Source organism: Cantharellus anzutake (assembly GCF_015039405.1).
Source record: "Cantharellus anzutake strain C23 chromosome Unknown EI90scaffold_327, whole genome shotgun sequence".
NCBI lineage: Eukaryota > Fungi > Basidiomycota > Agaricomycetes > Cantharellales > Hydnaceae > Cantharellus > Cantharellus anzutake.
In genome coordinates this window covers 45170-64050 of record NW_024067277.1, presented here as the reverse complement: position 1 = coordinate 64050, position 18881 = coordinate 45170, and the positions used below count along the sequence as shown (strand labels likewise).

The following is an 18881-nucleotide window of genomic DNA, read 5'->3' as shown; positions in this document are numbered from 1 at the left end:
ACTTGCCCGATTGAACTCTTGAGGGAGATAGGTAGCAAGCAACGGTATGATGGGCAAGTCGAAACGGGGTTCGCCCATGACAATATTCGTCCTGGGGTCGCGGAGAAAACAGAGGTGCTTGAGTGAGACCATCACAGCCGTAACTACCACAGAATGTCAAGTCCCACGGAGAGTTTTTTTCCTTGGGAAAAGACTCGCTTACACCTCCTTCTTCCCCGGAACTTCTCCTCTCCGACAAGGTAGTGAGTCCCCTGATCCCAAACTCCAGGTGTTTCCCCCGATCCACCCTCAACACCTCTCAAGAAAGCCGCACATCCATCTTCCAAGCTCCAAGCGACCTCAGCATATCCAGCCATCTCACCGTCCCACTCCACAATCACACTCATTGAATGTCGGTCATTGAGCATCTTCTCTAAATACCTCTTATGATGCTCGTCGTCCCCCTTTCTCTCCACCCCTCGTTTACGCGATCACTATTTTGCCATGTAGCGTATGTTCGGAAGGTCCGTGGGTCGGAAGGATTGAGATGGCGGAGGGTTAGAGTCGAGTTGAGAGAGATGATGTGTCTGCGATAGAGAATAGCATTGGGGGGCGGCTTGGGTGGGCGGAGGGGGTGGGTTGTTAAGATCGGCGGGGACATTGAGTTGGTGAAGCTTACGATTGGGGGGAAGGTCGTCCCGTGGGTGATGGGAAAAGGGCTGGGTGTCGGAGCCAGTGAAGACCCGGAGGGATTCCTGCTGCTTGCCAGAATGAGGAACGAATGAGAATAAGGCGGGTGTGAATAGATTCGGTGGTTGAGGATGGGTCTGGATTGGAAGAGGATGACCAAAAAGTGGCAATAGGTGTGTTTGGAAGGGAGGGAGAGGGATCCGGTGCTGGGTAAGCAAGACCTGTAGTTGTTAGGAAGAGGGAAAGATCGGAGAGGGTTTCATTGGTGAGAGATGGTGAGAGGATGACCGGAAGTCGTTCCGACGTTGTGCGACGGATCCAAAGAGCATAGAGCGTTTTCCAGAAATTTTCATTGGATATCTCGCTTGAGGGGATGTAAAGATGAACGCGGGGACGGGGGAGAGTCTTTCTGATTTAAAGAGGCCGGGTATGGAGGTGATGAGTGTATGGGAAGGGTCCGAGGAGGGTGTGTATAGCCCTATGAGTCTGGGATACTCCCCACTGACAGAAGATGAAGAGTGTTCGTAAATGGAGATCTGATGAATATCTTTGTCCTCAGTAACTGTTAGCTTTGACTCGCCGTCCGGAAGGAAGAAGGTGAGCGTTAGTGGCGCATCTTTGGCGTCATGTTGGAATAATTGCGGGTCAGAAATGACTTGTGGAACATCTGCCATGAAGAGGGCAGATTCTAGGGACTTAAATCGAATCTAGTTGCTTGGCGAAGTAGGGTGTAGCAGCAGAGGACATGCTGAGGGACCTAACGATATCTGATAAGTGGATGAATTGAACGAATCGATCCGAATAACTCCGAGACGGCAAGTTGCGGACGAGGCAAATGACTGGGGGTCAGGTTCAACTGGCATATGCTCTCATGTCAACTTGGCACGAATGGACGGAAATGAAGGGTGCGACGGGAGAGGAACTGAATTCATAAGCGAGAAAATCATGGGGTTCGCTTGCAGCTGTGTTCCAGGAGTAATAGGCCTCTGAATATTCACCCTCGAACTCTGCCAGTACTTAACAACTCACGAATCGTTGTTTGATTTCTCGAGTTGTTTTGATCCTCGTGAGATCCGCCGGGACTCGGAATCGGCCTTTACCGATTGAGTCTGTTCCGGAGACGACCGAAGCTGAAATAATCAGATAAGATGAGTCACAATGAATTACTTGCTCACCGCTCCGCGGGCATAAAGTTCCCTCCCCAATAAAACCACTCAACGAGGCTACCATTCCCCGCTCCCTTACCACCCTTCAGACCATGTCTTCAGCAGCATCGTCAGCAACAGACATCCCCACCGTTTGCATCTTGGGTGCTTCGTATGGAGGTCGGCCTGCTCCTCTCACACCTCTCGGCTGTAATGGCGCTAACTCATGCATGCTCCTTGATGCGTTATTTTCCTCAAACAAGGCCACCGAGCTGTCCAAGTCCTCGTTAATAGTCTTCCTCATGGCTGGAGAATTGTTGTCATCGAGCGTAACACGTAAGTTTGACGTTCGGACGAGATAACCTCTTTGACGTGTAACCGTTCTTTCTCAACTTGTAGGCATTGCAATCGTAAGTACATCCAGCTGCATCCGATGGCCATGAGCACTTATGAGTTGTTCTGTTCAATCAGACCTATACGTCTTCCCCCGTATAGCCGTCATACCAGGGCACGAACATAAAGCTTGTAAGCCACCAAGTTTCCCGCTATCATGCCACTTCAATTTCTCCCCGCTAGTCATACCCTACACCAACATCTTCAAAACATCCCAACACTCACCACTCCACAAACTCCACTGGCCGATCCGTCTTCACACGTCCTCATCCACGGTCACGTTACGGCGGTTCACCCCCACTCCGTTCGATACATCTCCCTCGACCAAGGCGCTTCGTTAGAGGAGCGTCAAGTCAGATTCAATTATTTAATCTATGCACTAGGAAGCCATTTACCAGCACCCATCAATATTTGGAGCGAAGAACCTCTGAAGAACATAGTGCGTCCTTTTCTCCTCTTCTTTGATCGTGTGTTGATCCCATCTCTGTTAATCCGAAACCCTGATTCAATGCCAATGGGGATGATCAAAAACCATCACGTCGCTTTCAATTATGTAGCCCAAGCTCCGAAAAAAATATTCACTTGGACCACCTACCCCTACAGGCTCTCACGCCCCACAACAGCGTCAACTCCATCTACACCATCAACCATAGCTTCTCGTTCTCCCACAAATTCGCTGTTCTCATTTGCACCCACAATAAGCAGCGATTCTAGTACGAACGCCACGAGCACACCGGCACAGCATGCTCCTCACAACCGCGAACACCACCATCATATCCCAGCGTCGATTCGTGCGCTTGGAGGATTGACGATCCCTTCAACACCTTCCCCATTCAATCACGTTCATGATCAGAGGCATTATACCGTGTTAAAGACGAGAAGTTTGATGAAGAGCTAGAGAGACGACTCAAGAAATTGGCAGTCCGGCCGGGCCGTAATTCTCCTTCGTCATCATTTTCATCCTCATCCGACCTCGATTACGAAGAAGCAAAATCAGAGAAAGAAGATGACGGACAACCCTACGTCCTAAATGCAGCTTCCATTCTTCAACATGGTACCAAGCCCGAAGGCCTTTTATGGTTACGTTCTGCGCAGGAAAGAGTGAAGAATAGTGAAAGTGTATTGGTGATCGGAGGAGGTGCATTAGGTGTACAGTTCGCGACGGATATCAAAGGATTTTACGGAGAAGGGAAGGAAGTGACGCTTGTCCATTCCGGAGACAGATTGTTGCCTAGATTTGACAAGTGGATGCATGAACAAAGTGAGTCGTCTTTCCAGTCATTCGAAGCGGGGAATTCAGATTGACGATCTTGTGGTTGGTTTCCATAGTTATTGTTCAGTTGGAACGGCTTGGTGTCAAAGTTTTGTTGTCCTCTAGGGTGGATCTGTCGAGCAAGACGGAACGGACGCTGAGGACCTGTGATGGACGATTGATCAGTGCAGAGTTGATCGTGCGTATCCACTTCTTTGAGTTTGGACCACATCAATGATTTGCTTGCGCATATCTAGCTCCTTTGCACCGGTCAGAAACCAAACACCTCCCTCCTCTCCAAGATAGCCCCCCACAGCATTAACCCTAGAACAGGTCTTGTTACTGTACTCCGCTCGATGCAAATCGGCTACTTTGAGCGACCCACTCCCCCTCCTGTTCCTTCTATTCTCGACGACGCTCCGCTTGCGGCCGGTTTCACCTGCGCCAAGGGATTACCGGAGGATGAATGTCTGTGTAGGGGGAGTAATAGGTTTAATTTTAAACTTCCAAAGGGTTTGGCTGGGCCTTCGGATTCCCCATCCCATCATTCTATTGTTTCTGGGAACCTCTCCAGCAGTCCTACCACCACCCTCGCCACCTCTGATATAACGATGGGAGGAAATTGGGGCGGTGAGATTCACCTCTCTTCGCCGTATCCGCATATATTCGTTATAGGTGACGCCGCCGATGCATTTGGGGCGCTCAATGCGGGCCATACAGCTTGGACTCAGGCGGAGGTCGCTAGTAGGAATGTGATAAGGATGATTGAAAGCGGTGGGAGAGCAAAGGTTGGATCGAAGCCCCCTTGTCAGGACAGAGTTCTGGAGAAGGGGGCGAATCTCGATGATGGACCTCCTTCGATGCCGCTGCGGATCAAATTGACGCCCATGGGGAATCGGAACAAGATTTGGCCCCTCGATCCTGCCGCTTCCGCTTATGACTCGACGTCGAGACGTTCACAGGAAACTGAAGACAGAGAACTTCCCGAACTTGAACACTATATAGCCCCGCCACCCAGTATCAAGATTAGTATTGGACTTGACAAAGCGATTTATCAATCTAAAGGCAATGTTGGATTCAAGGGGCCTGAGGAGTGTCCCATTGATTTAAACGCGGGGGGATGTGGAAGAGGAGGGGGTTGGGGACGGATGATATGACGATTTGAGTCACTATTCTGGTGATCTCAGTTCGGGCCGTGGTGAAGTAGCCTCCGTCTGAAAAGGTGATAACTTATTTTGCTTTCTTGCTACATACATTACTTGCTTTCAACCTGCAAAGCACAAACTACCATCCATTTGCTCTTAGAGCACGTAGATCGTGTTAGGATGTTAGGCACATTAATTCTTCTTTCCTTCGAAAATAATCTATGTATTAATTATTGTAGAGATATGATGAGTTTTCAATCTAAATTATTTGCATGGTCGTTGCGGTAGCGCCTAGAAGTGTAGCTAGCTCTATATACTCGCTCTGCTAGGCAACTCCCCACTGGCACTAACTTCCCTGAGTTTATCTTCTCTGTCATTAGTCTCGTTACTGGACCCGCTTAACATTTGGCACTTTGTGCGCAATGGGCGACCTGGAACTGCGAGGTAGCGTGGCGACGACCCCGACAAAAGTCGAAGCGACCCGGCACGATTTCATATTTGAACTGCCTCACGACCATTTGTCACACAGGAATAGACATGGTCCATGTTGGATTCGCTTTGAACGTTGCTAAATGGTTGTCACCTCCTTCCGCTTTTTATAGTTCGTTCTCGAATAATACTGACTCATATATCACAGGTCAGCAAGGAGTTCATCCGCGGTCCTCAGTATTCTCGAACTTAACTCTCTAGCTGTGTTCAATCTAAAGCAAGACTGACCTTGATCCGACATTTTATGGATGGACCAGTCTGGAGAATATTCGAGCGTACGGGGCGCGCGCGAGATGGGGCGAACGAAAAATATTGCTTTGGCTGTTAGCAAGCCATCTAATAAAGGGAACACTATGCCGTGAGAGAAAATATCATACAAGGTTGTTCTCGGGGAAAGATTCGGAGGGAATTAACAACGAACTGCGACCTTGAAAAGGGTCCTTGCGTGTTGGGAAAGTGCTCGTGAGAGTGAAAGAGATTAATAAGGGACCTCGATGAGGAAAATGGGCCGGCGATTCAGTCAAACAAACTTGCCTGGAAAGGCAGTGATGGTCCCACCTTTGTGAGAACCCTTCATATCCTAAATGAGTCTTCGGCTTTCTTCAACATGGTTCCCATCCTGATTCGCGTGCTCGTCCCCCCTCTCTGAACTGGAGTATGACTTATGCGTGCATCCTTCCATAAGTGGCGATTGCTCATCGCACAATCCATGAATGGGAGAAATACTAGGAGCGTCACGTAAGGCTTCGGTTTGGATGAACGAACCCTCCGTGTGTTGCTTAGGAGATATGTTGGGAGCAGGCCCATCTACCGTTGATAGCGAGGATGGTGACCGGGAGCGGGGGCGTCGGCGTTCGGCGGGCAAGGAGGTGCCTTCTATGACGTTGTGAGTGTCACCCAGGTAATAATTTGGAAGGAAAAGGGCCGCGATAATGGGGGGAATTGCTAATGATTTGGGAGTGCAGATGGTGGAAGGTGAGTTGTCGATTAATTGTTGGTAAGGCGGAAGCGGCCCATGTAGGTGTCGTCAGATGAATGTCCATATCATTTCCGATTCGAAGTGGAAGCGCGGACCGTATCAAGTCGTTCCGTTTACGGAGCAATGATGAGTATGTCCCAAGAGGAAGAAACATTATTGCAGCGACATGGTTCAGGATCCGTGGTTGAGAAATGAAAGCAAGTCCGTTCGGAAAGGAAACAGCGATGGGACGGGATGACAAAGGAAATTAATGAGAACCGCGGTCCGACGCAATAGGGAGTTCAAAAAAAGAATGGGTCCCAGATGGAAATGATTCACACGTTTAATCAACTACCTCAAACACGAAGGGAGAAAGTTAGCCACGCACATAAGAAAAGAGCCCAGAGCCACAATGGACGGGCCGTCTCCTCATAGGCTATTCATGACCAGACGCCTTCAGTTCTGCGTCATTCCAGATGGACCATCTTAACGACTAGCCTTTAATGACGCCTTGCCGTACCGGGTCATTGTACGGGTACTGTCGTACTTTCGAAATAGAGCCAAAAAGTTCTTGAATCTCCTCGTTGGTGAGCCATGGCAAATACTTTATGAGACACGGAACCAGGGTAGTTCGCCACAGCTTCGTAGCTGTACAACCAATGAGCGCCAGAGCGGGGACGCGAGCAGAATGGACGGACCAGTTGCACTCCCAGTAGCAGAACCAAACTGAGTGCATAAGGCCAAGATCGCGACAACGCTTGCAAGGTCAGTATGCGGTACGCTGGCTTGGGACGCAACGCGACTCCCCGCAACATTGAATGCACCGCCAGCGCCTATGAGAACCTGGGATGCGACCTAGGTGTAGGATGAAAGGGTTTTGGGTAGAAGAATTGCGCAGGTTGGCCGTGGAGTACTGGGCATATTACTTACTAGCCAATGCGAACTCCAAGAAAGAATGGATCAGATAACGCTGAGGATGGGCTTTGAGATACTTACGATGCAGTACCTGAGCTGCAAAGCGTCGTCAAGATCATTCCCCTAGAAAAGGGAACAATCAGATGAAGGAATCAAGCACGCCCGGTGGGGTACACTTGCATTAGTCGTATCGAGAGTCCCGTAACTTGGAGTGTCTTGTATCTATGAGTGTACCGCTGTATGAGACCAGCGACAGGACCCAGGATGCACAGAGAGAATGTGGTCGCATTGTTGACTTTAATGAAAGATCGGCCTCCGGTGTCTGACCAATGGTGTGAGCGATACTCACAATAGCTCCACTCTCGGGGTGTCCTGGTGTTCCGATGCTATGAATAGATTCAGGAAGATGGTATAAAAAACTTACCAGTCCTTGACGATATAGACATAACTGGAGAGGTAATTCGTTCGCATCCAACCTGACATCTACCAAAGCTCGTGAGCATCCAGCTCAGAGAAACCGAAAAAGAAAAAACGGGAAACCCACAAAGTACAAGAAGTCGATGAAGATGATGATCAACAATGTGCGGTTTCGGATGAATCGAGATGGGAAGAGTGGATATTGAGTCCATAGTCGCTCATTTAACATGAAAACACTGATGAATAACACCCCCAGCACAGTCATGACCAGCATAGAGGCTGATCCATCGGTCGGCAATTCAAATGCAAGCATAGGAGTGGAAAATGATGCTCAACTGTCATCTCGAAGAGTGAAGACCGCCTACTTACGGTGAGTCCAATCTCGCTGCGCACTCTTCGCAAGTGTCAGAGGCAATAGCAATAACGAGAAGCTTATCCCAATGAGGACCAGTCCCCCGAAATCCATCCTCACTATGACGTTCTTGAGCCTATTCCAGTAAGTCCCATCCTCGTCTTCCAGTTGCTTCGTTCCCGCAGCTGAGCAATTGGAGGGGGAATTCTGGGATACAGACTGCATTCGACGGTGGTGGTGTTTGTGATGGAGGATGTATATCGCGGGGAGCGTGACAACGGGGAGGATGATCACGAACATCCCGTCTGAATAATAGTTATGTGAACTAGGAAAATATCCTGGGAGGAAGGACGAATGACTCACATCCCCATCTCCAAGCATTCCTCTTCAGGACAGCGTTGACGATCTCCGCACCGATGAAAGTGTTCACAAGGAAAGGCAACCCCGTCAAGCTCAGTACAAACCCTCTCCATTTAAGGGAGCTTATATCAGCCACAATGATGTCTGTGACGAGGTTCAAGCCTGAGTGGCCCACAGTATACAACATACATCCAGTGATGACATGTGTAATCGAGGATGAAAGTGCAATCATGAGGTAGCCCGCAGTATAGAACACCAGTGAGCACATGCAAGCTGAGGGACGGGAGATAACATCTGCAATTTTCGCTATGAATGGTTTCGATACGCCATCTAGCGAGCAACGTCCAGAACATCATGTTGTCGCCACAGAATCGACGAGGTCACCACCCTCATGAGCATGAAGAATATGAAGGTTTTTTTTTGGCACTCACTAATGATGCTTTCCACAGTGAAGATTGTTCCGATACTCGAATGCTTTCCATACGCGCTCGCGGCGATTGGGAGGTAATTTGGAGTTATGTTTTGATCCAAACTGTACACATAGGCTACAGCGGCGACAGAAGCGTACAGCCAACCGATCGGAAGACCACTTTTTTCCGTAGTGAGAGACCCCATTCGAGAATCACCACACTCGGCATCTCGTGCTGGAAAATCCTCGTGTGGGGTTGGAAAAGATAGGAGTGCATTGTCCTCGACATTCGGGTTGAATTCAACATAGTATGGAGTATTTCCAATTACAGGGGGAGAAACAGAAGTTTCGTCTGGAGTGGAGTGTGTCGGGCGCACTGGAGAAGTGTTAGAGAGGGGGAGGTAATTGTAGTCTGTCCGGGCAGTGAAGACACTAGGCCGATTACGAGTTGATGTTCTCCCTCTCAGGCATGACCTCACGCTCTTGGAGAGGCTGCTTAGTGTTCTTTGATCCCCGCTTGAACTCATTGGGGGTGAAAGCTGGAGTAAGAAGATGGAAGGGATGGCACGCGCTTCGTGTTATGAGGAAATAGCACCTATTCGTGTTTTGGGGAGGCGGTCCCTGTTGATCCGGCAACCTACTTGCAACAACAGTATTCCGTCACAATGAATACATATCTGATAAGCCACCGATTATTACGGCAATGTCCTCCCATTCAAACTTTTAAAAACCGATTTTTGCTACAAACCAAACTGGGTGATGTTGCAGGATTCCGCTTGCTCATATTTATCATGACATGCCAGTACCACCTGCCCCATATCATCCATGGTCCCAGTATGAGCCTTGGTGGTGTCCATCAGTGAGGTACTTGTGAGGCGCCGAGGCGGTAGTCTTTCGCGCCAACTGGACAACTGTAGGCTGTTATGGTCGTGTTACCACGCTGAACCTGTCTCGTTTGGTTCGCACGCATCTCTGCACGTGGTCTCCGGAAATCTAGCAGGATGCACTTGTATATGAATCATCGAAAGAGGCGCCGTTTTTACACCGTCGGAAGCCATCCGTTCATATGAAAGTTCTATCCTTTACGGCCCCCCACGCTTCGATGGTATCTGAAGAAGGAACGAACGCATAGGATTCCACTGCTCTTGATATACCCAGTTGGGGATAAAACTGAGTGGACATGTATCCTGGAGTCCCTTTCCCACGGTAGGGGACAATTTCACTCACACAGGGTTCCCGGGTGCCACGGTACAAAGATGCGCGTTGCGGAGTGGCGTTTGGTGAGCTTGCCCGCCCTTGGTAAACAACCTCTGTGTAATTCCCGAAAACGACAGGGAATTGATTAACCACGTACAGAGGGAAATCGACCTCTTCAATTTTCTCTTACTCTAGCTTGGACCGAGATAGGGGTATTGTAACCTGCTTGTGACTAATAAGCTGAGGCGGGGTAACGGATGATGATGCTAGGAAAGCATAGATAGCCTAGATACGCTGTAACTGATCTGAGTCTGCAATAGGGGCGGGTGCAGGGGCATCCCGAGAGTCCATACCCCCCAAAAACACCACACCCGTAAGCGGTTCGGGCTCAGTAACACCGCGAGTCATAAGCAAGGACCACAATTCGATCTGGAAACCTGCTGAGCGACGCGCGGCTAAAGCACTCTTTGACATCCAAAATGTCGCTGTCTAATGGCAGCTCGTTGAGTATGAAATGCGTACAAAACCCGTCCAAATACAGGCACCACGTACCTTGGATTGACGATGCCATTCCAACGTGGAAATCATGATAACATCCGGCTGTGGTCGAAAGAACGATAATGCTGGCACCGACGCTGAGGATTTTGCGAGCCGAAGAGCAAGAGCATTGACGCGCTCTGATCCAAGGATAATCATGTCCGGGTAGACGGAAGAGAACGTAATCTGAAATGCCCCAATATCGCAGATGGACAGCATGCACGGTGAACAGACCGTGAATGGTAGGAGGAGCGCCCATAGTGTGGTCGCTGTCCTGATTTCGTCCAGGTACGGACCCAGAAAGATTTTTGTACCAGGGGGTTGCTCCCTAAGCTTTCTCAATGGGACTGGGTTCTCAGTTGCAGGCACGGCATCTGTCACGGCACGATCCTCGAGAATCCTCTCTATCACGTCGGCGAGCCAGTGTGCAGGGCTAGTGATTTAGGGCACATTAAAACATACCATCAGGAGCAATGGAAATAGACATACTATCCGATATCCGCTAGCCTTTTGACGAACAGCAAGAAAGCATGAATATTCAAGGGTTCCCTTATGTGCGTTGGGACGGGATAGTCCCAAGGGACCGGACGCAAGGTTTTGAACAGAATATCATACATAACTCGTGTTATCCTTTGCCTACTCAAGAGTTTCTCCCGGGGCACTGTGGGGATACGAGAAAAAGCAATATAGTTTGCCATGTAAGAATACAGGGTTTCAGCTTTTACACCGAAAGCGCCTTCAACTTCGTCCAGCGAGACCCCGGTATACCTAGACAACAAGCTCAGCCACCTAACAAAATCAACCGCCGGTGGACGCACGTGTATATATAAGAGCTCATGGAGATGTAGAATGGACCTCCTATCCCGTTCTCAAACAATCCTGTATTAAGCAGGCAAGCGAACATGATGCATACACAAGGATGAGGTTTTAGGAGAGCATTGGCTACGGTGAATGTTGTTAGTGCGCCTCCTCTTAGATGAAAACGATTAAGATAAGATCAAGGATGAGGTGGGGGCCTCACTTACGTATAATCAGGGACGTTGCTTAGATGAATGCGATCGTATAAAATGGGCCATTCAGGCTCACGTCCCAACGACGAAAGGCGAATGGACTCCATTGCACGAAGTCCATCGCTAGCGATCAGCTCGATCATCAAACTGCTTGGATATTGGAATGATTTTCTGACCCCCTCAGCAGCGCGAGAGAAAAAGGCAACGGAATAATCATATAGGGAGGCTGTATCGTCATCAGGCTTGAAATTCTTTGGCACCTGAGAATTGAAGAATTCGCTGGCAATTCTGAATGGATCATGGCTCAGAGAGCCGCGCCATTCAGGAGCTGAAAAGTAGAATTAGCACCAGATGACCATGTGAAAGATGAATGACCTGCAAGTGAATGTTATATTCGGGAGCCATGTCCTCTGAAAGAGCCAAGGGTCAGTACTGCCGTTATTCCATACGACAGAAGTACGCACCAGAATAGCCTTGCGGGCCAAATTTACCTTCTCAGCTAGCGGCTTTTGGTACACCGCTCGAGACCTGTTCATGACCTCCTGAAGGATTGGAGGTTCTTCTGACATAAGGTGAGTCGGCGGCCAAAGAACTCGGAGCTCATTATAGAGCGATCTCTCATTCACCGACCCCTCCATGATGTCGAGATTTTCGAACACAGTCTCCAGAACGCCGGTGTCCATCATTCCCTCAACGATCTTCTTGGCCTCAGATGGCCTCTCCCCTTGTGCGATGAGTTTCTCCTCCATTTGAGGCGCTATCATCGATATCATTGCATCACGCTCGGAAGCTGCTTGGTTCTGCAATTGGCTGACATCATTCCCCGGCAACCCCAGCGCTTGGAGGTAGGCCAAGTTCCCAGATTTATCAAGGATACTGGAGAGGCGATACTAGGTCAGCGCGAATCAATGCCGAAAAAATACATATACGAACTGGACTCCAGAAGTAATATCTTCGACGGTGTGTTTTTTGGACGCTTCGTTCAGCCAATAATTTATGGTAGGCCTAATTCCTTTAATGGTGGAAGGCTCGAGAACTACCCATTCGAGGTTTGGGTTTGCATGAATTTTAGCGATGATGTCCATCAGAGTACGGTAGATTCATGGGGGCATCGCGCAAGACCAGCTACATGTCTCCAACAGTCAGAGTAACGAAGGATGAATAATGTGGTCACTTACAACACAAAGTGCAGCATGGCCAGGAGATCCAGTGCCCTTTTATTCGTCTGGACGTGTTTCCCAGGGAATCTTGCAAGCTCATCCAACGTGTGAAGAACCACGAGGTTCCGGGCGATGGAGGTAGGATGTATGTCAACCTTTGGGGTGGCTATGGGTCATGTACTCCAAGAGACCATACATCCAGGCTCACCAAGGTGAAATGAAACTTGGGCCCATGCGACTTGCGCTCGCTCTTGAGTTTTGGCGCAGGAAGTTGTTGGCTCATATCGAGAAGCGTCGCGTAGAGATTGCGAGCATCCCCTGAGCCAATCATCAGAGCAGAAAACTTCCAATCAGACAAGCCTTTCAAGGCTTGCTCGGATGGACGCATACGCAAACGATTGTAGTCGATCTTAGCTCTGCGTTTCTCTTCCTCAGAGGGATTTGTTATCTCCGGACATCCCAAGAGGCTTTGAGGAGCATCTTGACCGACCTGGAACTGCGTAAGACGGCTACGAATGGGTTTTAGGCACACATACCGTGTAATATTCCATGGATGGCGATAACGCGGGACGATAACGGGGTACCGACGCAAGCCTGGCTTCCGCTCCTGCCCTGTTATCTGGAATAAGACCAGTCAAGTGATTAATGGCACCCAACAAGGCCATACAAACTGTTTTGGTCTTCTCATCTATACCCGCATAGCCAGACAAAGAATTCAGCATGTCCAACGCGTCATCTAGTTTCCGCAATGCAATGAACGACCGAGCGATCCTCAGTTTGTTCTTTATTTGCAAAGCAGGAGAAGCATTAGGATCGATTCCCTTCTCGGCAAGGGAAATGACTCTCTGAGAGTTCTTGATGGACTCCTGATACTCTCCAAGTTCATACTGGGCCGCGGACACATTCGACCTCAAGGTAACAGTTTCCTGAAGTTCAATCGCCTCCAGATAGAAGTCCCGTGCATGAGAGAAGCAACCTTTGCGGTAAGCTTCATCTCCACGCACTTTGACCTCTGCAGCTGATCTTGAGCTCATGAAAAGTGTTCTCTGGCAGACAACGCGGTGTCAAGTCTCTGAGTTTCAATTTCCAAAATGGGTCATTGAGGTGGAGGCTTCGGCTAATGCCGCACCCCGAGACCCCGAGACGCCAATTAGACCATTCATATGTAATATTAGCTGTCAGCTTCACACAGCTAATCCGCTTACACACACTCCCACTCCTCCTCAGTTGCACTGCTGTAGGCGCCCCCCCCCCCCCCCTTTACATCCCTTCTGTGAGCAGTAATATTACATAATTCGTTTTTCGCTCATGAGCCCGAGATCGGACTTTGCCAAGGGAATCTCAATTCGAACTATGTTATTTATATGCACTGGAGAAAGTGAATACATATAAAACTGCACATTACCAAGATTTGTCCGACTCGTAGGCGCTTCGTGTATAGCACCTGCGGGAGGGACTCACTTTCATAGTCGCCTTCCACCTTCTCTTTATGATACCTTAGTCTATCCGTCGTTTTGATTCTCTCGAAACTTGGCACCATTGGGTCGCTGGATTTCAACATCGATATCTGACCGGTTTTGCTATGCCACACCCACGTCAACGACGAAGAACTGCTATTATCATCGCCTTTGTCTTTGTCTTTGGTATCACCTACTGTCTCTTTCCTGGGACTGTCAAGAAAGCGCACCATGGCGATTCAGTGACTTGGCCGGACGACCGCCGTAAAAAAATGACGGTCGCCGCACTCTCCAAAGATCCCGCTCAGAATGAAAGAATTGGCACCATCCACCATCCCAAACGCCCCAAATCTTCAACTAAGCAGAATTTGTATCCTATCCCTCCACCGAGGATCACGATAATCGCAATCTGGGCAACGACGAATGAGCCCAGATCATACCTTCCCAACTTCTTCGCATCTGTAGCCGAAAACCCCTCAATCGACCTCCTCTTCGTCAAGTTCGACAAGTATGGTGTTGGTTGTGGCTTGTCGTTGGTACCGCCCTCAATCGAGCATACCAATATCCGCCAGTTATGTTTCCGATACCAGGAGTATTGGGACTTACATCGGGACTTCCTTTGTGACAAAAGGCGATGGAATTGCACACTGGAAGAAAGAGATACCCTTGGCGAAGCGCTCTACAAAAGGGGGAAAATTGATTGGGTATGCTTCTATTTGCCTTATCGGACCCTGGCCCTGACCTGAAAATCTATTTTCAGGTGAACTCTCATTTTCGCCCATTCCGCTCCGCAGTCTTTCGAAAATGGCTAAATCCTGGAACTCCTACATGGTCCGTCCGTGCGCTGTGGTGTCGCCCTGTGTCTACTAACTGATCTGTCAAGGGGATGGTGCGATATGGACACAATGTTCGGAAAGTGAGTTCATCTGCGTTGATCTTCCAACAAATACCGTTTTGAACGAGTTTTCCTGTGTGTTGTTAGCTTCGAGCGGAATTGTACGCCCCATACGCAAACCATTGCTACTAAACATTCTCACATCGAGACTCTTCTAGTTCCTTTTGACGTTTCGTCGCAATTCGATGTTCTCATTCCCGGGCAACCTGCCCACGATGAACAAGTGCTGTTGTTCCATCCCGGACACTTAACCTTCTTTCGTCATTCCGAGCGTGTGATCGACGAGTACATGAAGTATCCACGACTAAAAGATCTCAAGACTTGGCTAAGAATCGGTGAAGACAAGACACTGGAGGAGGACCAGGGCTGGGAGTCACATCGCCTTCGAGATTGGATTAGTGAAGGAGCCGGTGAGTCCGTCGACTTAACGTTTGTTTGCTACCCATCCAAGGTGTCGACGCAGAGGAAGTCGAATACTCGACCTATACCCTCACGAATCCTCGATTAACCTTCCTCCGATTCCCCGCATTGAGCTTCACATCACACCACTTATCCTCAGCATCACTCGGGGTTTATGGTGTCACGGATGGCGATCGTTTGGACTTAATCACGCCAGCTACCAGCGCCGCAAATCGTGAGCTAATACGAAATATTTTGGAGGAGCGGAAAGAGGCGACTGTTCCTCGCCACAACCCGTTCCAACTATTCTCACCCGAAGGCTACGAATACGTTGTCAAGTTACATAATGCGACATTTTCAGGATGGCTTTGGTTTCCACTCCGTTATTCTGTGCACTATGAGCCGGATTTCAAGTTGGCGGATGCGATGGGGTTCAGGAGGTGGGAATGTCTAAGGCAAGCGGCTGCCGCCTCGGTTTTGACGTGTTCTTTTCTGATACATATTGTTACAACCATGTCAGGTATGTGATGCGTCGAGCTGCTAATGGTCCTGTCACGGAACGCCTGGAACCGGCCGAACCCATCTTCATGCAGCCTCCATCGGGCAACTTGAAAAACGATCCGAACGCGAATAAGGAGGCCCGATCTGGGCAGCCGATACTGTTTGAGTTCCTTTACAATCATTTCCAGGTACGGGAAGATCCATATCGCCTGTCGTGCCCTATTTCTAATACAACGCTCAGGTTGAGAAGTTTCAAAGTGGGATACATCTTTTTATCTTTTGTCCCTTGAGATTGGGCTGGCTGATCGTGTACTCTAGAATGGTGGATACTCCCTGACACTGCCCTTCAGCCTTCGGATATTATGTTCATTGATCGTGACAGAGGGATGCAAATCTGGAATCGGGGCGGAACTGTCACTTTCCGCGTCCGAAAAGAGGATGTCGAATGATTGAACCTTTCACACACGCCCGTCGGCCTTACTAACTGGATATTGCGCTGGTTCAAGCTCAGGGATTGCAATTCTCGGTTACGGCAGCAATTATTTATTACACATTCCCAAATAGAATTTTTCTCATGTATTTCTTTTGTTTTCTTCGGCATGCATTTTCCTTTTTCTATACCCATTCCTGGATAGATTGATGCACTTGTTTTCCAATTCCCCCATCCTTGTGGGACTTAGATGCCCGTGAGGACGCATCACGTAGGCACCACGAAGGTCCACCGGCACCCAACAATACTGTACCGAACGCCCTCAGTGTAGGGCGGTAGGAGTGATTTTGGAATCCCCTATCTAACACTACCAGCACCCCAAATCCAAAAAACGTTGGGAATGGGTACTTGATTGTATAAGGCGTTACCGCTTACATAACCTGTTTCCCTCTGTATATAAAGCAAGAAAACGAACCAGTTAGAGCTCGATCCTCTTGTACATATCTGACAACCAATCGAGTTCGTTGGCCAGTGACTTATCTGCGTGACCCGGTGAGTTCCAGCCTTCCCGCTCGCATATATCGCTCGACCTGAAGAGCTCACATTTTTTCACTCCACGTACAACTTCATTAATCTAACCTCTCTCTTTCGATCGGCTTGGGACTGGCCACCCCGAGTCTCTCTATTCTTGCCCCCTTTCTCGAATCACGTTGCAACATGATGAATCTACGGGGCGGACGGAATTACACACCACTAGTAGGTAGGCGCGCCCGATCTGTCTCTGTTGATACCTTGGCGCCGGAAACCCAGAATATCCAACGCCGAAGCAGCGAAGAACGCTGACAAGTACGGCGTAGCGCAAGAACGGGACCCCGATGGATCTATGAGAGATCCGGTGAGTACTCCAGTTTATCTTAAGAGCGATGTGGATTCCGCTCGCGGGCCTAGTCCCGTTATTCCCTCCCTTAAGGTTGAGGATGCCCTCGCAGCCGAGGATGTATATGAGGATGATGCAATTCCCTCTTGTACCCGCGATAAAAATACCCTTGAAAAGGATGTCTGCGTTGCGGATGCCCCTGAACGGGATGCCCTCTCTGATGACGAGGAGGATACGGATTGCACGGACTTATACCTCGAGATAGGAAACCTAGCGATAGATCTAACGCACCGTCTATCCATGCACTCCCTCAGACCGCGTCGCCACTTGACCCTTATGCTAGTCTTAAGGAGAAGTCCTTCTCCCTCTCCGATATTCTGTTAATGCCAGATGACGCCTTCAGTAAGATTACCCGCTTCCACGAGCTCGTCGTGAAGTATGAGCCCGAGAACCCTCCACCACCGGACATGAGGACAGACACTCACTCCGAGGCTAGAACAACCTGGGTCTACTCTGCTACGGAGACCAAGACCGCTGAAGCATCTACATCGACCCTGAAGGGCAAGGGTCGAGAAACTACCCCACCTCTGTCGGTTTTACAGCCTATGTCTGAAGAATCTGAGGGCACCTCGCACCCTGACTCGGATGAGCCTAAATCACACACGCGCAAACTGTTCCGTAAACGTTCTACTACTGAAGCTGTAATGAATGACTTAGCCTTCGAGAGACTCGCCAAGCACAAGGCAAATAAACGTGAATCCGCCTTACCTCGAAAGAAGGATCTAAGGCGAAACCCACGGTACGAAACCATACGACGCTGGAAGTGCCTAGAACATCGTCGTCCGTCCGTCCTTCATCTTTCATCACAAAACACCTCACTCCTTCTGATCCGTCCAACGATGGTAGTGATAGTTCGACATCCCATTCATCGTTTAAAACGAGTACCATACATTCAAGTGACTCAGATCTGTTGAAACTAGGGAAGCTGAACAGGCTAAACTTGAAGTCTCTTCCTCTCTTTGTTGGAAAAAGACAAACACTCTGGCTCGCGCGTTAAGGTCAAAGGACTGAACCATACAACGGCGAAGCTAACTACGATAAGTTTGAAGTGTAAAGAACTACTTCGAACTGAACAAGGTCCAAAAACAGGACGAGGTGAAACACCTACAACAAATGCTGACTGGGAAAGCGGCTACATGGTTCGTATCAACAATCGCGTTGAGACCATGCGCTACCAAAGCTCTGTTTAATGAGTGTTCCCCCCCTGAGTTCAGACAAATACAGCGCGATCGCTTCGAGCGATGGAGTCAGCGCAACTCAACAATTCAGGGGGAAATGGATCGCTTCCGGAATAGAATAAATGATACAAACGCCTCGCAAGCTCGGCTAATTACAGATCGCCAGTTTGTACAACGAGTGTTCAATGGCTTGGAATTATCGAATCAAACTTTTGGACTACTGATTCAGCCCCGATACTGGCGAAATAAATGAGCTGCGCTAAGGACCTGTGCTTTAATTATAAGTAGTCAGAGCATCTAGCAAAAGATTGTCCCATAACTAAGGATGGCCCGAATGTAAGCGCTCACGCTGTGAATGTGGAGAATTTGGAAAGTATGATAAATGAAGAACTCACCGAGTTCATATACGCAATGAGCACTTCTGTGCCTAGTGTCCAAGCTAACGTAGTGACATCCAGAGGGTCAAGGCTCCGAAAGGAGGGCGCGCAATTAGTCGATAGCCTTGAGCGAAACACCGCCACTCCGAAGGATGTTACACGCGATGTAAGCCTTTATCATCATTCCCAGGGGTAGGATTGCGTGTAAGTAACATCCTTCGGAGTGGCGGTGTTTCGCTCAAGGCTATCGACTAATTGCGCGCCCTCCTTTCGGAGCCTTGACCCTCTGGATGTCACTA

The 18881-nt window shown here is 49.1% G+C and overlaps 3 protein-coding genes across 3 annotated transcripts; 1 reads left to right on the top strand and 2 right to left on the bottom strand.

Annotated features, from left to right (window-relative positions):
• Window positions 1-6544: 6544 nt before the first annotated feature.
• On the bottom strand, window positions 6545-8710 carry EI90DRAFT_2958595 (major facilitator superfamily domain-containing protein; the record flags this gene model as incomplete). Its single annotated transcript, XM_039055452.1, has 9 exons — window positions 6545-6699; window positions 6750-6906; window positions 7143-7261; window positions 7316-7338; window positions 7391-7449; window positions 7511-7662; window positions 7753-8040; window positions 8099-8425; window positions 8527-8710. 9 exons carry the CDS (start codon window positions 8708-8710, stop codon window positions 6545-6547), a joined length of 1464 nt encoding a protein of 487 aa, XP_038907482.1.
• A 1156-nt stretch (window positions 8711-9866) lies between these two features.
• On the bottom strand, window positions 9867-13442 carry EI90DRAFT_3296564 (uncharacterized protein). The gene is made up of 11 exons (XM_039067473.1): window positions 13080-13442; window positions 12945-13027; window positions 12617-12898; window positions 12427-12563; window positions 11713-12124; window positions 11628-11658; window positions 11264-11576; window positions 11057-11209; window positions 10728-11006; window positions 10254-10671; window positions 9867-10190 (listed from the first exon to the last, which is right to left on the bottom strand). The coding sequence occupies exons 2-11, from the start codon at window positions 12957-12959 to the stop codon at window positions 9987-9989; spliced, it is 2244 nt and encodes a 747-aa protein (XP_038907481.1). The 5' UTR covers window positions 12960-13027; window positions 13080-13442; the 3' UTR covers window positions 9867-9986.
• Window positions 13443-13573: 131 nt separating this feature from the next.
• On the top strand, window positions 13574-16568 carry EI90DRAFT_3161807 (uncharacterized protein). The gene is made up of 10 exons (XM_039066276.1): window positions 13574-13613; window positions 13642-14569; window positions 14626-14696; window positions 14749-14781; window positions 14848-14861; window positions 14919-15170; window positions 15212-15599; window positions 15680-15848; window positions 15902-15917; window positions 15979-16568. The coding sequence occupies exons 2-10, from the start codon at window positions 13991-13993 to the stop codon at window positions 16107-16109; spliced, it is 1653 nt and encodes a 550-aa protein (XP_038907480.1). The 5' UTR covers window positions 13574-13613; window positions 13642-13990; the 3' UTR covers window positions 16110-16568.
• Window positions 16569-18881: the final 2313 nt, after the last annotated feature.

What these genes read in the sequence shown, in the direction of transcription:
- EI90DRAFT_3161807 (XM_039066276.1), top strand. Translation starts at nt 13,991, where the DNA reads ATGCCACACCCACGTCAACGACGAAGAACTGCTATTATCATCGCCTTT. An exon ending in AATCCTGGAACTCCTACATG is followed by an intron (nt 14,697 to 14,748) that starts GTCCGTCCGTGC and finishes TGATCTGTCAAG; the next exon opens with GGGATGGTGCGATATGGACA. An exon ending in TTGGATTAGTGAAGGAGCCG is followed by an intron (nt 15,171 to 15,211) that starts GTGAGTCCGTCG and finishes TACCCATCCAAG; the next exon opens with GTGTCGACGCAGAGGAAGTC.
- EI90DRAFT_3296564 (XM_039067473.1), bottom strand. An exon ending in TGGCCCGCAAGGCTATTCTG is followed by an intron (nt 11,659 to 11,712) that starts GTGCGTACTTCT and finishes TGGCTCTTTCAG; the next exon opens with AGGACATGGCTCCCGAATAT. An exon ending in AATGGCATCGTCAATCCAAG is followed by an intron (nt 10,191 to 10,253) that starts GTACGTGGTGCC and finishes AGCTGCCATTAG; the next exon opens with ACAGCGACATTTTGGATGTC.